This window comes from Lepidochelys olivacea (assembly GCF_965140295.1).
Source record: "Lepidochelys olivacea isolate rLepOli2 genome assembly, chromosome: 9".
Classification (NCBI taxonomy): domain Eukaryota; kingdom Metazoa; phylum Chordata; order Testudines; family Cheloniidae; genus Lepidochelys; species Lepidochelys olivacea.
In genome coordinates, this window is record NC_140419.1 from 88,086,134 (window position 1) to 88,106,699 (window position 20,566).

Below are 20,566 nucleotides of genomic sequence, written 5' to 3' on the forward strand. Positions count from 1 at the left end.
GGTTCAAACCACTTCCAACCCCACTCCTGAAGGGCTAGCTAGCTTGAACTTAAAGTGCCACTTAACTCAAGTTAAAGATTTGTGTGTGTGGACAGGAGTTGGGTGAGGGACAAAACTCAAGGTGTACCTCAAGCTAACACTATGATGCATACCCCATGATGCAGTGAATCCCCCATATGTGTTACTTAGTGAGATTCAGAATATGGATATTTACAAGCACAAGTTTAAATTCCATAACAGAAAAACAGTGAAAATATATACCTTTATGCAGAAATACATTTCATGAATCTGTTCCCAGCTCTAAATCTTATTGATACAAACATTGCTTTAGGCAAACCATAAGACATACAAGGCATCTTACTATTCTAGGAAGTAAGGGCCTCTTTTCTTTCTGTAAAGATATTTCATGATTGATTGTGGCATCCTTGAAGTGAAAAGCCTGTCCATCACTCCCAGTTGTCTCCCCACATTCTCCCCTGGAAACCCTGACTTTTTAAACACATACTCTTTTTGAGCCAATAAGTGTGTTGTATTAACATAGATAACTGATCATATTTTCCTCTCAGTTACACTAAGGCCATGTTTATTGTCCCCTAGTTTTCTTTTTCTGATTCAGAAAACAAGATTTGATCATTCTGGATTCCTGATGATTCTATTCTGAAATGTTTTTCATCAAAGTTTTTTGCCATTTTTTCCAACATGCAGAATCTTCAGACTATTTGTCATAATCAGTTAACAAATACACATGTACATGCTAGCTCCTGAAGGCATAAAGTCCTTTTGAAATACCCAGACAACTCACAAATGCAAATGAATACCCCAATAACCAATATTTTTCAGTGTATCCTTTGAAGTGGATTTTTCTTCAGATGGGAGAGTGTGTTGAATGAGTTTTTGTCCCTTTTAAAGGGACTTTATACTTTGAAGTTACAGATACAGTAACTCTGGCTCTGGTCTAGCAAAGCACTGATTGAAGCCAGAAAGACTACTCATGTGTCTAAAGTTATGTACATGCTTAAATTGAATAAAAGCAAAACAAACTCTCCCGAGCCCTAATTATATATTGTTTGTCTGAAACATATAAAAAATTGTCTTTACATTTTTAGCCTCAAACAAAGGCCAGCATTTCCTGTGAGCTCGGTGATTTTTACTGGTGGGAGGGAGAAGACATAAATTTCCATTGATTATACTTGCATATATCCAAGCTCCTTTTATATACCAACCCTAAACTCCAAGGACAGAGATGTATTCCGACCCTTGTTGTTCATAAATAAGTTTGAAAAATGGATTCTGCTTTGATATCGGCATAAAGCACCACCCACTGGCTTCCAAGGGGAATTTTCACTTCAAACTTATTTGCAAGCCACAAAACAACTTCTAAACAAGGGGAACTGTGAGCACTAGATTTGGACCACCATCGTACTTTAAGGACAATCTAGAGTAGCCAAATGTATCCCTTATCCGCCATCCAGCACAAGCAGGTTTCCCCTGTTTATGTCTAAAGGTATGTCGACGCTGCAATTGGAAGTCTGATTGCAGCATGTGTAGAATAATCGCGCTGGCTTTAATCTAACCAGCATGAGTGCCGAGAGCCGTGAAACCATGGCAGCATGAGCTTCAGAGCGCACACTGATGTTCATACTGCCATTGCTTTAGAGACGTTGGTACTTGTGCTAGTTAGGTTTGTGTGTGTCACACCTCTAATTGCAGAGGAGATATACCCCAAAATTCCTGAATGCTTAGCACCCTTTTGGCTTCATGCATGCATAATACTCATTGCGTTTGATTCTGATCTAAATTGCACTGTATAAATAAGGAGTAACTCCACTGAAGTAAATGGAGTTGCATGGGTGTTAAACTGGTATTCTTCAATTCAGAATCAGGCCCATTGTTGTGATTCTTGGATCATTTTACATAGCAAGCAGATTCAGGTGGGCTATGGAGTGAGGTAGAAGAGATCTATCGGAAGAATAATGCATTCTTGAACTAAAATTTGATGAGAAATTGGGGTTAATAGCTGGAGCAAGGTTGAATGGTGTGGTGTCATGCATAGGCAGGTGAAACCTATTCTTGGAACAACAACAATTAAAGAAGTCTTCAACATGATCTATATTTTCAAAAGCTGAAAATAGCACAACACAAAGTTCCAGAGTAACAGCCGTGTTAGTCTGTATTCGCAAAAAGAAAAGCACCTTAGAGACTAACCAATTTATTTGAGCATAAGCTTTCGTGAGCCTATGCTCAAATAAATTGGTTTGTCTCTAAGGTGCCACAAGTCCTCCTTTTCTTTTTACAACACAAAGTGTTTATGTACATTTTTTTGTTTCAGCTTTACCCAGAAAGGGCAATATCATATACTGATACTGCAATGCCACATAGGAAGGCAAGCCATCAGTTGTGCCAATGTAGTCAGAAACTACATTCATTTGTGTTTTATTTCCTTTAATCACTCTTCTTATTTGATGGCCTACTGGGCTTTCTAATAGAAACAGGGAATTTTGGAATTGCTGTATCAAAAGAATACCTATCTTCAGTTTGAAAATTGCTATGTCTAGTAATAACATGTCATTTTGAGGGTAATTGTTAGCTGTATTGCTATATTGTTATAAAAAAATGATGTCTACCTGAGAAAATGATGTTAGTACTGGATCTGGTATTACCAACCTAATAATCGGAAAGATTTTTGAATGATATATCCTGAAATGCAGTGCTGAAATACTGACATCTTAGAAAGCTGTTTTCCTCTTTATGGCAGGGCATATTACATTCTCACTGGTAAGAAGTTCACTCACTGGAATTACTCTTCCACTTTTAACACAGTTGTGCTGCAGTCACCAACATTTTTATACATTATTATCAAGCATCTCTTATTTAAATTTGAAAGGTGATTGTATACTGCAGTTTGATGCCCTTTCTGAAAAACACAGAGCAGTCCTGCTATTAATTTCCCTTAATTAAATATTCAAAGTGTTTAAGAAATTCATCTGCTACCCAATAAAAATGTATGAATAAAATGAATATTTACATAGTAATCCCTAAGAAATCAGATAGTACTTCAATTAATAGTTGATTTGTTAGAGTGTTAACCAATCCTGACTTCTCATCATGATCCCAGTTTTTAAAATATCTCAGAGAGTGGAGATGTTTAGAATCGGGGAAGGTTCTTAGAACCTTTTAATATACTGGTTGAAAGATCTGGCCATGCTTTACTGAATGTGTTATGTGCTTTTCTCCTGTATTGTCAAATTCAAAGATAAGGTGCACAATATTTTAGCTGCTGCCTTTTTTTTCTGCCAGATCATTTTATTTCAGTTTTGGTGGGTCAAAGGTTCTTAAGACCTTATACCAACATTTTCAGACTCTGTGTATAAAATTTGACAACTAAGTGCTCCGTGGAAACATGTAACTCCAGTGTTCTGGGATCTGCCCTGGCTGCCTATTGGTCTCCAGGTGGAATGCAAGGTATTGATTATGACCTGTGAAGCCCTAATGGTCCGGGACCAGCCCGTCTGAGGGACCACCTTTCTCCCTGTGCCATACTACTACAGACGCAGTCATAAGGGTGCTTGAGCTGGATCCCCCTCCTTTAAAAAAACGTGGGGTAGCTAACAGGGTGTTCTCTGCAAGGGCTTCAGGACTCTGAAACTTCTATCTAACCCCCCCTCTCCCCCCAATCTAAAATACTTTGAATTTTTAGTGATTTTCTAGGTATGCTACACAAGACACCTCTTTGACTGGCTTTTTGGAGAAGGTTAAGGGTGTGCTATCATTTTAATAATGCTTAGATTTAATTGTATTGTCAGTGATGTATTAGGTTGCCTACAGCCTTGGATAGGCATCTTTTAGTTATTTAAACAGAAATAAGTAGAGTAAAATAAGTTATTTAAGTAAATATAAGTGGCCTGATTTTCAGAAAAGCTGAGCACCTGAAGCTCCAATTGAAGTCAATGGTGGCATCTCTGAAAACCAGGCCATTTATTCAGATGACCAAAATACAGATTTAGACACACCACTTTAGGCACCCACACTTAAAAATGTTGGCATGGTAAGAGTATATCCAGATTGTGTGTGGCTCAGAAATATTTTCTGATAATCTTAAAACTAATTTTAACAAGCTTTTGCAGGTAATGATCCTTCCATGTGGAACAGAAGGTAGAATGAATGAAAACAAAAATGGAAGCCCTACATATGTTTGCTGCATGGTGAAAGCAGAACAGGATTGAGCACAACTTAGTTTGTAATAAGTAATATCCCCTTTTTTGTCGCCTTCATTTTTCTTCTCTCATGTTTAGGGATCGTACACAAAGGAAATGGAGAAAACATGTTCATTTCCCAGCAGCCACCAGTCATCTCAACCGCCATGGGTAATGGACACCAGAGAAGTGTGTCCTGCTCCAGCTGCAATGGCCTTGCCCTCAGCAGCAAACTCTTTGCCCCAGTTGCCTTGGCTTCTGGTCCTGATGGCAGTGTGTATATTGGAGACTTCAATTTTGTCAGACGCATCTTTCCCTCAGGAAATTCCATTAGCATTTTAGAATTAAGGTAGGAAATCTTGGAGTTTATTGATTGGTGGTCAGATCTTTTAATGTGGGCTATAAGAAATATGGTGAAATGTTTTTAAGGGACCTATGGGATTGACCAAATGTGACTGTTTATTAGAAACATGACTTTCTCACTAAGCATCAAATTTTCCCGGAAAACCTTGGGGTTACCTTAAAGAGGCCACTTACAGGGGTGCAGTGGGGAGGGTTGCCTATGTTAGGGTGTTTCACATAATTAATCAAGAAAGCTACAAGTTGAATAGTCTTAAGTCTTGCCTCCCCTATTTTTTCCTATTTAGATTTTCAAAATAGAGTAAGATTTTAAAATATTTTTTCTTAAAATCAAAATAACTCCTGGTGGAATATTTGAGTTGAGGAGCAAGTATGTACATCAGATCAGAGATAGCAATAGCCACTTTGCCTGCATGTACTGTAGATGGACAGATCAAGTTCAGAAGTACCCAAATTGTTCCCCATCTCTTTTGGAAAGCACAGCAAAGTAGAGCTGGACTGAACTTGAGACAGGCACAGGCCATGGGCATTCCAAACTAGTATCTGTCAAGCCAGATGTTGCTATGCCTCCAAAAAGCTACCCTGCCACAGCTAACCCCCTATAATTGACACTTTACCCAGTTTCACTCTAAGGCACACTATAGGTCATTGGTTCTCAAAGCCGATCCGCCGCTTGTTCAGGGAAAGCCCCTGGCAAGTTTGTTTACCTGCCGCGTCCACAGGTTCGGCCGATTGCGGCTCCCACTGGCTGCGGTTCACCACTCCAGGCCAATGGGGACTGTGGGAAGGGCAGCCAGCACGTTCCTTGGCCTGCGCTGCTTCCCGCAGCCCCCATTGGCCTGCAGCGGTGAACCACAGCCAGTGGGAGCCGCGATCAGCCGAACCTGCGGACGCGGCAAGTAAACAAACGCGTCTGGCGCGCCAGGGCTTTCCCTGAACAAGCGGCGGATCGGCTTTGAGAACCACTGCTATAGGTAACACTATAAAATTGTTCTCGTCCCTAAACGTTACCATAAAGCATGTCTCTCACTCACCATTGGCACGCTGCAGCCTGCCTCACTTAGGGCTTGATCCTACAAGGTGCTGGGTGCCCTCAACTTGTGTTGAGGTCAGTGGGAGCACTCAGCACTTTTTGGGATCAAGCCCTAACTTACACCAGTACTGAAACACACAGAACTGTGTTCCATGTAATGTATAGAGGCCACACTAAACCTATATTACTCAACAAAACATGTGGTCATGTAACCAGCTAGCATGGTTAGAGTATGGTTGCACGTTAATTGCTCAAGATGAGGTTGGAGATATGTGTACTGTGGGTGGTGGAAAGGAAGCAACTGAATTTGAGAGGGAAGAATGAGTGGAATAGAGATGAGATGTTGAACAATTTAACTGCTTATGTCTTTATGGTCTACAATTTACATTGAGGGGATACACAAAGTTAACTATGTTTTTGTATGGCTATGTGAGGTAGGGAAAAGGTTATTATTATGTTGGTTTAGTTTGTTCATTGATACTGATGTTTGTTGTTTTGCTTTTCTTATGGCTCCTGGATTGATTTGTCATATTAGGAACAGAGATACAAGACATAGGTAAGTAAATCATGGTGCAGTTATACATGCATCCAACTGATTTAAGGGGTCATTCATGAACAAGCAACAAGGCATATTCCTAAACAAAGGATTTTTTTAAATATAGGCTTACAGAAACATTGTGGGGTTAACAAATATGAATGTAAATCAAATTCAGCTTTGTTTGCTTTAGAGAAGCATAGATTTGTTCACTTGACATGGATCACCTCCCCCACTAAACTGAAACAATCTGAGGTTAATCAGCAAGGCACAGTGTAAAGCTTTCTGACTGAAGAGTGACTAAGGTTATTGTAAAAGGTAACTCGGTTATTTTATTAACTTTTGTTATATTAATTTTGTATTATATCATAGATACGCTTGCCTAGGGAAATTGGAATGGGTACATTTTAGAAATGGAAAAATAAATAAAAGTCTCTAGAGGAAGACTAGAGAGGTCTGTAGTTTATTAACTTATGGCTAGCTTGTAACTGTGGACACTTCCCTGAGTAAGGGGCAGTGCATAGCTGAATTGCTCCATGAGCAGCCCTGAGGGTATGACTACACTGCAATCAGCAGTGTGATTGCAGCACATATAGAGATACCCGAGTTAGCTTTGATCTGGCTAGCTCAGATAGCAGGGAAGCCACAGCAACATGGATGGCAGCACGTGCTAGCAGCTTGAACTTTACACCAGGTACACGCTCCTCCCATCCTCTCATGGCTTCACTGCTGCTGTTGTGTGAGCTAGCTCGGTATGGCTACACGTGCTGCAGTCACATCTCTTACTGCAGTGTAGACCTGCCCTTGGTGAGTCACACTCTTCCCCCTGATTCTCCTTTGCTCTGCAGAGGAAGCAAGTTACTTCCCTCTTTCTCATGGAGCATCTCAGTCCCACTGCACCCAGTATTCTATACCAGCCAGCAAGTAGTTGAGGGGGAGAAGGGAGGGCAGACAAGGGCTCTTCCCATTCCTGCCATCCACTTGCTTGCAGCAAGGCATACTTGACAAGTAGGCCTTGCCCTCCTCACCACAGGTAGGGTCTTGGTTGAGTATTGGAGTAATGAGCACGTGTGGCCCTTACTTCCTCTGTGTGGCTAAGGGAACTGTGACAATTTCTAAGGGCCTTAGAAATGACCTAAGAAAGAATAGAAAGAACAGAGAGCAGCTGAGTATCAGGTTGATTATTCTTTCCCTATAAACAAGCTCTTCAGCCTCCTGATATATTATTTTAAAAAGCAGGTAAATAAACCATGATTGATGCATCCCACTTTGATGATTGCATGGCATAGTAAGGAAAGTACTGTAGTAGACGGAACCAAATCCAGAAAATGTATTTTAAAATGGTATGTTTTAAGGGCTGACATGACAATCATTGTTGTTAGGTTTTAGCCACAATCGTATTATTGAATATGATAGTTTGTTTGCTACCGTCCTTATCAAAGATATCATCTTTCAGGCATTTTACAACAAAAGCTTAATAGAAAGATATTAAAGTGACAATTCCTGGCTAATAGCATGCATCTCCACAGTTTGTTTTAATGATTGTTTCCATTTGTTATGTATTAAATCTGTCAAAGTCCTTCAAATTTTATGAAGTTGAAAAGAGGAAAATTGAATTTGTTCACTCTGGAATGACAATTGTCAGCAAAATGGCATTAATCGGGGTTTTAATTTTTGTTTCTCTTTCTGAACTGATTTTTCTAAATACCAGTGCATTAGAACAAAATACACTAGCTTCTTTGGATAGGCTTAAATCTTAGTTAAATTAAGTCACGAGTCAAACCATTTTAGTCCAATGGTTTTCAACCTGTGGTCTGCAGATCTCTGGAGGTCTGCAGACTATGTCTAAGGTTTCCAAAGGGATCCGCACCTCCATTTGAAATTTTTTAGGGGTCCACAAATGAAAAAAGGTTGAAAACTACTGCTTTAGTCTGATACAGCATATTGGTCTCAATACCCACGTCCCACTGAAGTGCTGTCAGGTATTAATTGTAAGTATTAATTGCCTATTTGCAAAGCTATATTATTCTGACTAGCTTAAGTGAAGTGATTTGTGGTAAATTGGAGGGCATCACTTGGAGATAATACAAGCAATGAGGTTATGGAAAGTCTGTTTACAGTCCTTACCATACACAGCTTTATTGTGGCTTTAAAAGCCACAGCCAATTTACGTTAGGAACGGGTGTGGGTGGACACTAGGCTTTCTTCCGAGGGAGGGCACAGGAATGCAGAATGCTTCCAGACTGCTAGAGAGCACAAGCAGGAGCAACCACTAACTATCCCCTTTGGGACAGCCTGAGTAAACTGCAGTTTGGAGTCAGACTACCACAGAGTGAGCTCCTGGAATTCCCCAAAGCACTGGGGAAGGTCTCATGCTACACCCTGCCTCAGGATGCTTCAAATTCATGCAGAGGGAGAGCAGGACTGTGGCCCTGCCTCCTTCTCACCCATTTTGAGGTGGGTTTGTATATCCAAGGTATGTAGGAAAGTTGTCCCTGTACTTCCCTCACAGAAGGACTGCAGCTGTAGCCCCTCCCTGCATAAGTGTGATTGTGGCCCACCCTTTCAAGGCTCATTCTTTCCTCCCCACACATCCCTCCTCCCCTCATAAGGAAAGGCAATAATCTAGCCCAACAGTTCTCAAATTTTAGCAACCCCATTTTGATTTATATTTTTTGTCGACCCCCTATACCTCCCACTCGGCCCCACCCCCACTCCACCTCTTCCCGCTTCACCCTTGCCCCTCCTCTTCCTCACCTCTTTCCACCCCCTCCCCCAAGAAATTGACACAGCTGTTCCCCAGCATGCAGGAGGCACTGGGATGGAGGGGGAGGAGTTGATCAGCAGGGCCAGCGGACCCCCCTGGAGTACCCTCGCAGACCCCAGTTTGAAAAATACTGATCTAGCCCCTTAACAGTTGCAGCATGTTCTCCTCCTGATGCCAGCCCAGAATGCTGACTGGTGCAGAGGGGAGGCAAGGCCATCACTCCCTCCACCTATGCCCAAGCTGCTGTGTTTAGTACATGTCTCCTTATAACTTGAACTCAGGAAGCAGAAGCACCAGAATTTTGGCTGCTGACAGCATAAGTATGCAAGGGGGAAAGGGCTTCCGAATTCCAGCCTCAACACTGTCCTCCCTCTCAAAAAGTAGCTAAAAAAGATGAACTTCAGATCGTTCCTTGAAGGTTAAAAGATTTGGGCGATTTGAGACCTGATGTGGGAGAGAATTCCAAACTCTAGGGCTACACACAAAAATTATCTTATAGAAACTCCCCCATTTTATTTATACCATGGGGGCCCCCTCTGTAGCAATATCACATGGGGAGAGAGGCAATTTGTCATACAGACAGGTTCCAGTTTCATCTAAGTGGTGGCAGAAGGGGAGGGGTGTGTGGGTAAAACTAGTAAGTTGGAGGCTGGGTATATTCATGTGATGGATTTTGTGTCCTGTCCTTGAGATACTTTTTTTGGGGGGTGCTCAGCTGCCTCCTTTTGATGACCACTTTATAGAGACTATTCTATTTTTTCAGATTCTTATACAGTGCTTATGTACATAGTCTCTGAGCACCTGCCCATTAAACAATGTGACTGGCATCTGTCACATGCCGTCCTTTCCTTCTTTCTTCTTTCCTCTCCTCAATGGGAAATTACATGTAGATTGGGTTTATTTTAAAAGGTGGAACAACACTGTGGGGTGCATGGCATGTACGTGGAGTGTGATTCCATGGGTTTGGGTAACTTCGATTTTTGGAAATATTTTGTTTATTTCACTTGAAAACATTTGAGTTAGAAAAGATTGATATTCTTGGGTGAAAGTTTTTTGACTCTGTGAGGTCAGGATGGTCCTATTTCTTTTCTCAGCATTCTGTAATTGGGATCTAACATGTGGTAATAAAGCTGTTTATTTTCCCTCCACTTCACCAGTTGCCAAAGATAAAGAACTAAGGGAAAGGAATAATTTGTTCTGAAATGAATCACTGTTAATTTTGCTTTATTAATTTACTTGGTACAGTTTTTAACATTGCTAATTAAAAATTGTCCCAGGTTTGGATATGATTCCAAACTTCCCATATAATCAGAAGTATTTGGTTCTGCCCCATCTCTGGTAGTAATATGTAAATTCAAACATTTTAGCATTTAAGATTTTAAGCATAGATAACATCGAGGTTTCTAATAACCAGTGTATTAAACCTAATCACATGGATAACAGAAAACATATCTAAAAGGAGAGTACATAATGACCTCTAGTACTTCGTGGTTTTTACAGGATGAATAGAGTACATATATTTAACATCTTGAATTCTACTAGCAAATTTTTCCATACTGGTATTTTATGGAAAATTTTTTGTTTGGTCAGACCGAGTCTCTTTTGAACTTTAGCTGCAAATACCAGAAATGGCCTTTCTTATAAAATTTTAATTAACTTCAGAATAATGACAAACTTTAATTCAGCAATTAATAGCATTTACTCATCCTTCTTCCCCCACCTCAACCCTTCTCTCAGCACCCCTTCCTTTCTCCATATCTCACATCCTTCTATTCAGTCTGTCAGTATCTCTCTCTCCAGGCCGCCTTCTCCTTTTCATAAAAGCTTATGATCAGGGTTATACTAGCCGAGTTTATGTCCTGATCCTGTGAGGTGCTGAGTACTCGATTCCTTTGGATGTCAGTGGGAGTTGAGGGTTCTAAGGACCTTGCAGGATCAGACTCTAACTATCAAATTTATGTCACGGGCTTTTTATAATCTTTCACCAGTGGAAATAAGATATTCTAACTGATCCTCTACCAGAGGAGTTGCAGCAATGTACAAAGTTACATAGAGCACAAAATAGACTAATAAACTAGAAGAAATGGAGCAAAGAATATATATATGTTCATACCCATTACCAATATAGTTCATAACGTACTTTTCCATTGGTCTATAACATTGCCCAGTGATGTAGGACCATCTAATAAATGGTCAATAAAACCTAGTTATCTCCCTCAGTCAGTCAAAGGTTTCATATTTAAAGTGACTCCCTCAACTTTAAATCTAATCAGTATACAAAAAAAAAGTCCGGGGGGACATTAAAAGTACTTTCGGGCACTACACTTGCCCTGGAATCCCTGCCAAACATGGCGATTTTAAATTACATTTTCTTTATATTGTTTTTTTCTCTTCCCCATTGTGTGAAAGACCCACACAGACAGAGGAAACTGGTTGTACACAAAGCATTGTCAAATACACCAAATAGACTGACAAAGTAGAGTAACACATCTTTTCTCTCACCTTTATCCATTACATTAATCTCAAGTGTTCACTGTGACAATAGTACTAAAACATTTTTTCTGAAAGAAGGGTGTGTTTTTTTTCACATTGTTTCTTTAAACTACATGACAGTTGAATATTTTAACAAAGAGTGCATTTCATTAATAAATTTAAATACAGTGTATTGAAACAGAAAATCACAAACTGGCCTTGAGGCATGTTCCAGAAACATTGGAAGCAGTAGAGAGAATTCTCTTTCTCAGCTGCTTGACTGGTGGGTCTTAGTACATCCTCAGGATCAGGAAGGAATTTTCCCCCAGGTCAAATTGTCATGACCTTGTGGCGAGTTTTGCCTTCCTCTGCAGTATGGGACATGGATTGCTTGCTAAGATCATCTGGGTATATGTCAACAAATCAATTCCCTGCCATTGTGGGGACCTTGTTCCCTCCTGTTCTGTGCCTGTGGAACACAATAGTTTAGTCTCCTGAGAGCTGTAATATTTTAGTCCAATGGTTTTCAACCTGTGGTCTGCAGATCTCTGGAGGTCTGCAGACTATGTCTAAGGTTTCCAAAGGGGTCCACACCTCCATTTGAAATTTTTTAGGGGTCCACAAATGAAAAAAGGTTGAAAACTACTGCTTTAGTCTGATACAGCATATTGGTCTCAATACAGGTAACCAGGTGGGGTTCTGTGACCTGTGATGTGCAGGAGATCAGACTATGATCTGATGGTCCCTTCCAGCCTTAAACTCTGTGACTCTGTAAAGATTCTAGTATAGTTGATGGCCAGAAATTATGTTCTCCCTCCAAAGAGAGCATTGCTGTGTTATAAGTCAGTCTGTTTCCCAGAAGTACATTAGGAAACCGTTTCTGGTGGTAATAAATCCATTATGTGTCTCCGGTAGTTCTTGGAACTTCTACAGATGTTGGCTAACGATGGTCCTAATCATGCATGCACTGAGTCGCCTTGATTTCAGTGACCCTCTGCCTAGGCTTCAGAGCCTGTCCACACTGATCACTTCTTTTGACCAGGACCAGTGTTTGTAGGATGCCTGCAACCTTAGCAGGATTAGGCCCATTGTCTGCGCTACTTGGCATCCTCTTCCCCAAACTGACATGGATCACAAAGCAGTCAGAGAGAAACAAACAATCTGATTGGCTAATGAGATGCAGCCCAGTTCACCAATTAGAATTTGAGCCTCATCGCTTAATTAGCATATATAAATATTTTAAAATAATGTTTCATAATTGAAATAAGGCAATCTAGTGCATGAATTATGGTGCATTAAATCATGCCTAGTTGCATTAATGGTACTTGGCCTTCTGCCTTGCTCCTGAAAATGTACTAGGAATGAATTAATGCACCACATTTCACATCATGGTCTTTCTTAATGATTAAATAAGGTTCAAAATAATCTGAAGTGGATATTTGTACTCATCCGGAATAGTCTATGGTGCACCCTACTGCTTTATGCAAGTTGTAAATTTGTTTTTGAATGCTGAAAGTAATGACACGTACTACACACATGAAAGTAAAGCTTATGCCACTGAAAGATGGGAGAAAGATGAACAAATTAATTTTGTGACTTTGCTCTTCTTTGTCTTAGCACAAGTCCAGCTCACAAGTACTACCTGGCTGTGGACCCAGTGTCAGAATCCCTTTACTTGTCAGATACCAACACCAGGAAAGTCTACAAAGTGAAATCTCTCGGCGAAACAAAGGATTTGGCAAAGAACTATGATGTGCTGGCAGGGACAGGTGATCAGTGCCTTCCATTTGATCAGAGTCACTGTGGAGATGGTGGTAGGGCATCAGAAGCTTCACTTAACAGTCCTAGAGGTAGGGAAACAATATTTTTAGTGTTTATCTTAATTGTGATGATCTATTTTTTTATTTTCTTAATTACAGTGAAACTCAGATGAAGTTGGCAATATGAAATTGGATTTAAAGTAACATATAATCCTCTCACCATGCAGCATGATTGAAGGCACTTAACTTTTCCTTTGTCAGTATCACAATCAATCTAAATAATCGGTTCACAAATTTTAATTCTAGTTGTGTTTGACATAACTGAAATAGTCTCTTTCCTCATTTTGGTGATGTTTTATTTAACTATCATTCAGCTATACAGTAGAATAGTATAATTTAAATTTAAACTTTCAGGCAAACATCGTGGGTGGAAGGGTCAATTTGTCACTTGATGCACGCAAATAAATTCTAATAATGTTAATGAAGTTTAGGCATATGCATTAAGGAAGACAGAAGGCATCAATGTACTTCAAACTGATATCCATCACAGTTAGTGCTTATTTGGAAATCACTAATTTACCCAATCTCATTAACTACACCTTATCAATGTCTCACTTGTTCTGAGTAAAATAATAAATTTGATGTAGCTTTTTGTCCAAAGTAAATATTGTATTGCCAGGGACTGGATGTGCATGAAGCCTTGAACCATCAATAGCACTAAAATCCAATCTACTTGCATGTGCCTTAAAACTACAGTAAAACACAGCATAAGGGCTTGATCCTGCAACTCTATTCCAACTTCTACTGAAGTCAGTTGGAATGAAGGGTACTCAGCTCCCCACATGACAGAGCCCTAAGTGAGCTGCTCTTTGTTCATTCCTCTTGGCACCCTGCGAACTTCTAATTAATAGCTCTAATAAGGAAAAGTCGGGTTTTTTTGTCTGAGATAATAAGGGAAAGCTGTAGATCAGTAGAAAATTAAAATTTATTTCCAAGGCAAGCAATGAACCCTGTTTAAAGACTTATTTAGTAACATATTGTAGCTATAGCCAGAGTGACTTGGACATGTCTTCAATGATGGAAGGTAAGTGTGAAGTACATACAAATAAATGTTAATCTTCAGGCAGCTAATTAATATCCTGAATCAAATCTAAAAATAGAAGGAAACATACCAGTCAATGTGTTATTGCTGGCCACGATTGATTATATCTAATTAGAATACAATTTGCTGTTCTGTGGTGTTTACTTACAGAGGAAATATGTTGTTGGAAATTTCTGGCATGGCAGTTATATATTTGGCTTTCTAAATACAAGGTTAAAGTTATAAGGGAAGATGAATTTTGTTGTTGTTAACACCTGATTTATAAGCTGCTGATTGACACTGAAAATGCTGTTCATGAGTCATGGAGCAGCCAGCAAAAGAAATGAACAAAATGCATAGAGTAAACTGCAACCTGATAATGGCAAGGCAAGTGAATTCTGATTACAGTTCCTGATTGGCTCTGTATTAGGTGCATGCTATTATTTTTATAACCTTGGTTCCCCCACCCAACTTGTTTTTTTGTCTCAACTACCTGTTATGTCTTGTATTTCAGTTTGTAAATTCTTTGAGGTATGGACTGTCATTTTCCATGTAAAAGTACAGTGCCTAGCATGATGGAGCCCCAAGCGTCAGCCATTACTGCAATATGCATGTCTAATAATAATATAATAAAAATAATTAATAATGCTATATTAAACTCATTAAAACATCAGCTACCATAATCTCTCCAAGAATGTAAATTCCAGCTTGAGAGTAGACTCATAGAAATGTAGCGCTGGAAGGGACTTCAAGAAGTCATCAAAGCCAGACCCCCCATGCTGAAGCAGGACCAAGTAAACCTAGACCACCCCTGACAAGTGTTTGTCCAACCTGTTCTTAAAAACCTCGAATGATGGAAATTGCACCACTGTCCTCGGAAGTCTATTCCAGAGCTTAACTACTCTTATTGTTAGAAAGTTTTCCCTAATATCTAATTTAAACCTCCCTTGCTGCAGATCAAGCCCATTACTTCTTGTTCTACCTTCAGTGAACATGGAGAACAATTGATCACAATCCTCTTCATAACAGCCCTGAACATATTTGAAGACTGTTACCAGAACTGTTGTCAGTCTTCTTTTCTCAAGACTAAACATGCCCATTTTTTTCATCATAGGTCAGATTTTTTAAACCTTTTATCATTTTTGTTGCGCTCCTCTAGACTCTCTCCAGTGTGTCCACATTTTTCCTAAAGTGTGGCGCCCAGAATTGCACACAGTTATCTAGCTGAGGCCTCACCCATGCCAAATAGAGTGGGACATTTATCTCCCACGTCTTGCATACAACACTCCTGTTAACATACCCTAGAACAGTGGTTCCCAAACTAGGAGCGCCACTTGTTCAGGGAAAGCCCCTGGTGGGCCGGGCCCGTTTGCTTACCTGCCACGTCCACAGGTTCGGCCGATCGTGGCTCCTACTGGCCATGGTTCGCTGCTCCAGACCAATGGGGGCTGCGGGAAGGACAGCCAGCACGTCCCTCAGCCTGCGCCACTTCCCGCAGCCCCCACTGGCCGAGAACAGCGAACCGTGGCCACTGGGAGCTGCGGTTGGCCGAACGTGCGGACACAGCAGGTAAACAAACCAGCCTGGCCCGCCAGGGGCTTTTCCTGAAAAAAGCGGCTCCCCTAGTTTGGGAACCACTGCCCTAGAATATTAGCCTTTTTTGCATCTGCATCACACTGTTGACTTATTTTCAATTTGTGATCCACTATAACCCGCAGATCCTTTTCAACAGTATTACCACCTAGCCAGTTATTCCCCATTTTGTAGTTGTGCATTTGATTTTTCCTTCTTAAGTGTCATACTTTGCACTTGTCTTTATTGAATTCAATTTTGTTGAATTCAGACCAATTCTCTCATTTGTCAAGGTCATTTTGAATTTTGATCCTGTCCTCCAGAGTGCTTGCATGCCCTCCCAGCTCGGTGTCCTCTTCAAATTTTATAAGCAAACTCTCCACTCCACTAACCAAGTCAATAATGAAAATATTGACTGATACTGGACCCAAGACTGACCCCTGTGGGATACTAGATACGCCTTCCCAGTCTGACAGCAAACCATTTATAGCTGCTTTTTGAGTACCATCTTTCAACCAGTTGTGCAGCCTCCTTATAGTAATTTCATCTAGACTACATTTCTCTAGTTTGCTTATGAGAATGTCTTGTGGGACTGGGTCAAAAGTGTTAGTAAAATCAAGAAATATCACCAACTATTCTATTTCGTTTTCCTCAGCATCATTATCTGAAGGTGATTACATTTAGATGTCGATTTGTGGAAAAAATAGAATGATGAATGCCAATAGTGAAATTTCAGAGTGATGCTCCTTGGCATGTCACTACAATCAATTCTTTGGTTTGATTTAGTTTTCCCAACTTTTATTTTACAGCTAATAGGAAACATTTTCAGCTTTGTTCATCAAAATTTCAATATAATAGTACTACTTACTTACTACTTCTCCCCTATCCATTAGGTTAGTAACCTTGTCAAAGAAAGATATTAGGTTGGTTTGGCATGATGGGTTTTTGACTAACCCATGCTAGTTATTTCTTATTACCCGTTATCCTCTAGATGTTTACAAGATGATTGTTTAATAGTTTGTTCCAGTATCTTTCCAGGTATTGAAGTTAGGCTGACTGGTCTATAATTCCCTGGCATCTGCGTTCCCCTTTTTAAAGATAGGTACTGTGTTTGCCCTTCTCCAGTCTTCTGGGACCTCATCCATCCTCCATGAATTTTCAAAGATAATCACTAATTGCTTCAGCTAATTTCTTAAGTACCTTAAGTGTGAACTTCATCAGGCCCTGCTGACTTGAATACAAGTAACCTATTTAAATAACTTGTTCTTTCCCTATGTTAGATTTTGTTCCTTCCCTGTTGTTGCTAATATTAATTGTATTGGATATCTGGTCACAATTAATCTTTTTAGTGAGGGCTGGAGCAAAATAGGTATTAAACATCTCAGCCTTCTTGATGTTGTCAGCTTTTAGCTCTTCCATCTTCTTCCACTATCTTTAATCTTTCTCTTGCTCCTAATATATTTAAATAAACTCTTCTTGTGGCCTTTTATGTCCCTTTTATGTCACGAGTAACTTATTTTGTGCCTTAGCCTGTCTGATTTGGCCCCACATGCTTATATTATTCTTTTGTATTCCTCCATAGCAATTTGTCCATGTTTCCACTTTTTGTAGGATTCCTTTTTGATTTTCAGGTCACTTAAATGCTTCTGATAGAGACAAATTGGCCTCTTACTCCTCTTCCTGTTGTTCCTTCACATCAGGATAGTTTGCAGTTGTGCTTTTAATATTGTCTCCTTGTGAAACTGCCAGGTCTCCTTAACTCCTTTTTCCCTTAGATTTTCTTCCCGTCGGACCTTACCTACCAGTTCTCTGAATTTGTTGAAGTCTTCTTTTTTGAAGTCCTTTGTCCTTATCCTGCTGCTCTCACTCCTGCCTGTCTTTAGCATTATGAAATGAACCTTTACACCCAAATTGCCTTCCGCCATCAGATTTGCTACCAATTCCTCCCTGTTGGTCAGAATCAAGTCTAAAATGGCAGTCCTGGTTACTTCCTCCACTTTTTGAAACAAAAAGTTGTTCCCAGTACATTCCAAGAACTTACAGGAAATTTTGTGTTTTGCTGTATTACTTTTCCAACAGATGTCTGGGTGGTTAAAGACCCCGCTGCTATCCCTTCTTGTGTTTGGGTATTTCTGTTGTTTATTCTAGAAATGCCTCATCACCCCTCTTCGTGATTTGACCCATACCAGTAGACCCATACCAGGATGTCACCCTTGTTTTTTACCCTTTTATGTTTACCCTTAATTGGTCTGGCTCTCACCTCCTTCTGGACATCAGAACAAGTGTATATATTCTTGATGTACGATGCAACACCTCCTCCCTTTTTTATCCTGCCTGTCCTTCCTAAACAAGCTATAGCAATATTCCAGTCATGAGACTTACTCCACCAGGTATCTGTGACACTAATTAAGTCATAATTTAGTTGATGTACTCATACTTCTAGTTCTTTCTGTTTGTTGCCCATGCTCCTTGCATCTGTGTATAGACCTCTTAAGATGCTGAGCTGAGATGTTATTCCACTAACATCCCTCTTGTTATTCCTATGACCCTATTGTAATTTTCCATGTCATCCCCAACATCTAGCCCTCTGGTTAAAGTCACCTTCTTGTGCTTACCTGTGGGCTTTTGTCACCTCCCTCCTTTGAACCTCGTTTCATACCTAGATACATATCTGTGTTAGCTCTGCTTGAGATAATGTGCTAAAAACAGTATAGCTGCAGTGGCTTGAGGCGGCAGGGGGGTGAGGGGACGATTGCCCTGAGTATGTTCCCAGTGCAGAAATCGGCAACTTTTGGCACACGGCCTGTCAGGAAAATCTGCTGGCGGTTCGGGCCAGTTTGTTTACCTGTAACGTCCGCAGGTTCGGCCAATCGCAGCTCCCACTAGCCATGGTTCACCGTTCCAGGCCAATGGGGGCTGTGGGAAGCAGCGTGGGCCAAGGGATTTCCCTGACGAGGAATTTCACAATTTCAGGCCATCATCAGTGAAGGTCAACTCATAGCTAAAACAGCCCTCCAAGCATTTCTAGACATCGCAGCCATGGCAGCCAGAACCACAGCCATGGCCATAGTGATGCACTGGGCATCCTGCCTGCAGGCCTCAGGCATCCCTAGAGAACTGCAAACAAAGGTAGAAGATCTACCCTTTGACCGAGAAAAGCTTTTCTCGAAGAAAATGACGAGGTGCTCCACTCAATGAAGGACTTCCAGGCAACCCTGTGCACCATGGGGATTTATATCCCACCTGCAAAGAGAAGAAGGTACCAGCCTTACCAGAAACCACTCAAACAATCGACAGCAACAATGGCCTTATGACAGTCAACGGCAATGGCAATGCTCACAGTGTCAGAGAGCACCTCAATCCCAAGTGCCGACTTCCCAATCGGCTCCTCCTAAACCACAATTTTAAAGATTTGGTCGAGGGTTTGAACAACCTTCTTCACCAGGCAGTGCCTATGCCCAATCCATTCCCATGTTTTGGTCATTGCCTTCACCCATTCTATCACACCTGGGCCTCAGTAACATCGGACCAATGGGTTTTAGAAATTATCTGTTCAGGATATACCATCCCCTTCACCTCCCGACTACCTACCCACCCCTTCTCCCTGTCCCTCTTCAGGGACCCTTCTCATGAGCACTTGTTACGATAAGAAGTCAACCATCTTCTACAACTAGGTGCCGTGGAACAAGTGCCTTTTCAATACAGTGGGGAGGGATTTTACTCCTGTTATTTCTTGACCCAGAAGAAGAATGGGGGCTGGAGACCTATCTTAGACCTCAGGAAGCTCAACAAGTTCGTACACTCCCAAAAGTTCAAAATGGTCACACTGGGCATGATTCTTCCAGCGCTGCAACAGGGGGCCTGATTTTCAGCCCTTGACCTCCAAGATGCTTATTTACATATCACCATTCATCCCGCTCACAGAAAATATCTGCGATTCACAGTAGGACACGAACACTCTCTGTACAGAGTACTACCATTCAGCCTATATACTGCTCCAAGAGTTTTCTCCAAAACCCTAGCAGTAGTTGTGGCACATTTACGGAAACAGGGAATAATGATCTTTCCTTACCTGGACGATTGGCTTATCAAAGGACCAACTCAACCAGAAACAATGGATCACCTGGATCGATCGGTCTTCAGCTGTCGTTAAGACTGTGCCGATCACAGCACATCCGCCATTTTTCTCGCACTCTTGCCTTTCTTCTCCATGTTTGTCCGAAACATTTAACAATGTCATCTTCCCATCTTCTTGGAGGCTGACCGGGTGGTCTTTTCTGTTCTCGTGGGTACCACTCAGCAATGATTGTGGTCCACCTATTGTCCATGAGCCGTGCTGTGTGGCCCGCCCATTGCATCTTGTTATGTCTGCTTTCCGCGACAATATCTTTCACACCGCTGCGTTCTCTGATCATTTCATTTAGGATACAATCCAGAAGGGAAATTCCCAACATAGCTCGTTCCATTGCCCTTTCCGCTACCGACAGCTGCTGTTCTTCTCACTTCGTCAGTGCTCACGTTTCACTGCCATACAGCATGGCTGGCAGCACTGTTGAATTGAAGATATTTGTACAGGTGGTCTTGTCGATTTTTCCTTTGAGGACGTCCTTGATGGAATTAAATGCACACCATCCTGCCCAAATCCTTTGCGAGAGTTTTCTGTTCAGGTCTTGGCATATATTAACTTCTTGGCCCAAATATATGTACTGTTCCACTTCTTCGACTTCTTCTCCTATTACCATTATTCGGGCTTTTCATAAGACGTCTGATCGCATGTATTTCGTTTTGCAGTG

At 40.9% G+C, this 20,566-nt stretch overlaps 1 protein-coding gene across 1 annotated transcript in view; it reads left to right on the plus strand.

Moving 5' to 3' along the window:
- Window positions 1–20,566, plus strand: part of TENM1 (teneurin transmembrane protein 1) — a 535,025-nt gene that overhangs the window by 429,926 nt on the left and 84,533 nt on the right. Inside the window, exons 23-25 of the mRNA XM_084638540.1 lie at window positions 4,293–4,542; window positions 6,122–6,142; window positions 12,978–13,210. Coding sequence (XP_084494666.1) covers window positions 4,293–4,542; window positions 6,122–6,142; window positions 12,978–13,210 — 504 coding nt within the window. The remainder of the gene's footprint in view (window positions 1–4,292; window positions 4,543–6,121; window positions 6,143–12,977; window positions 13,211–20,566) is intronic.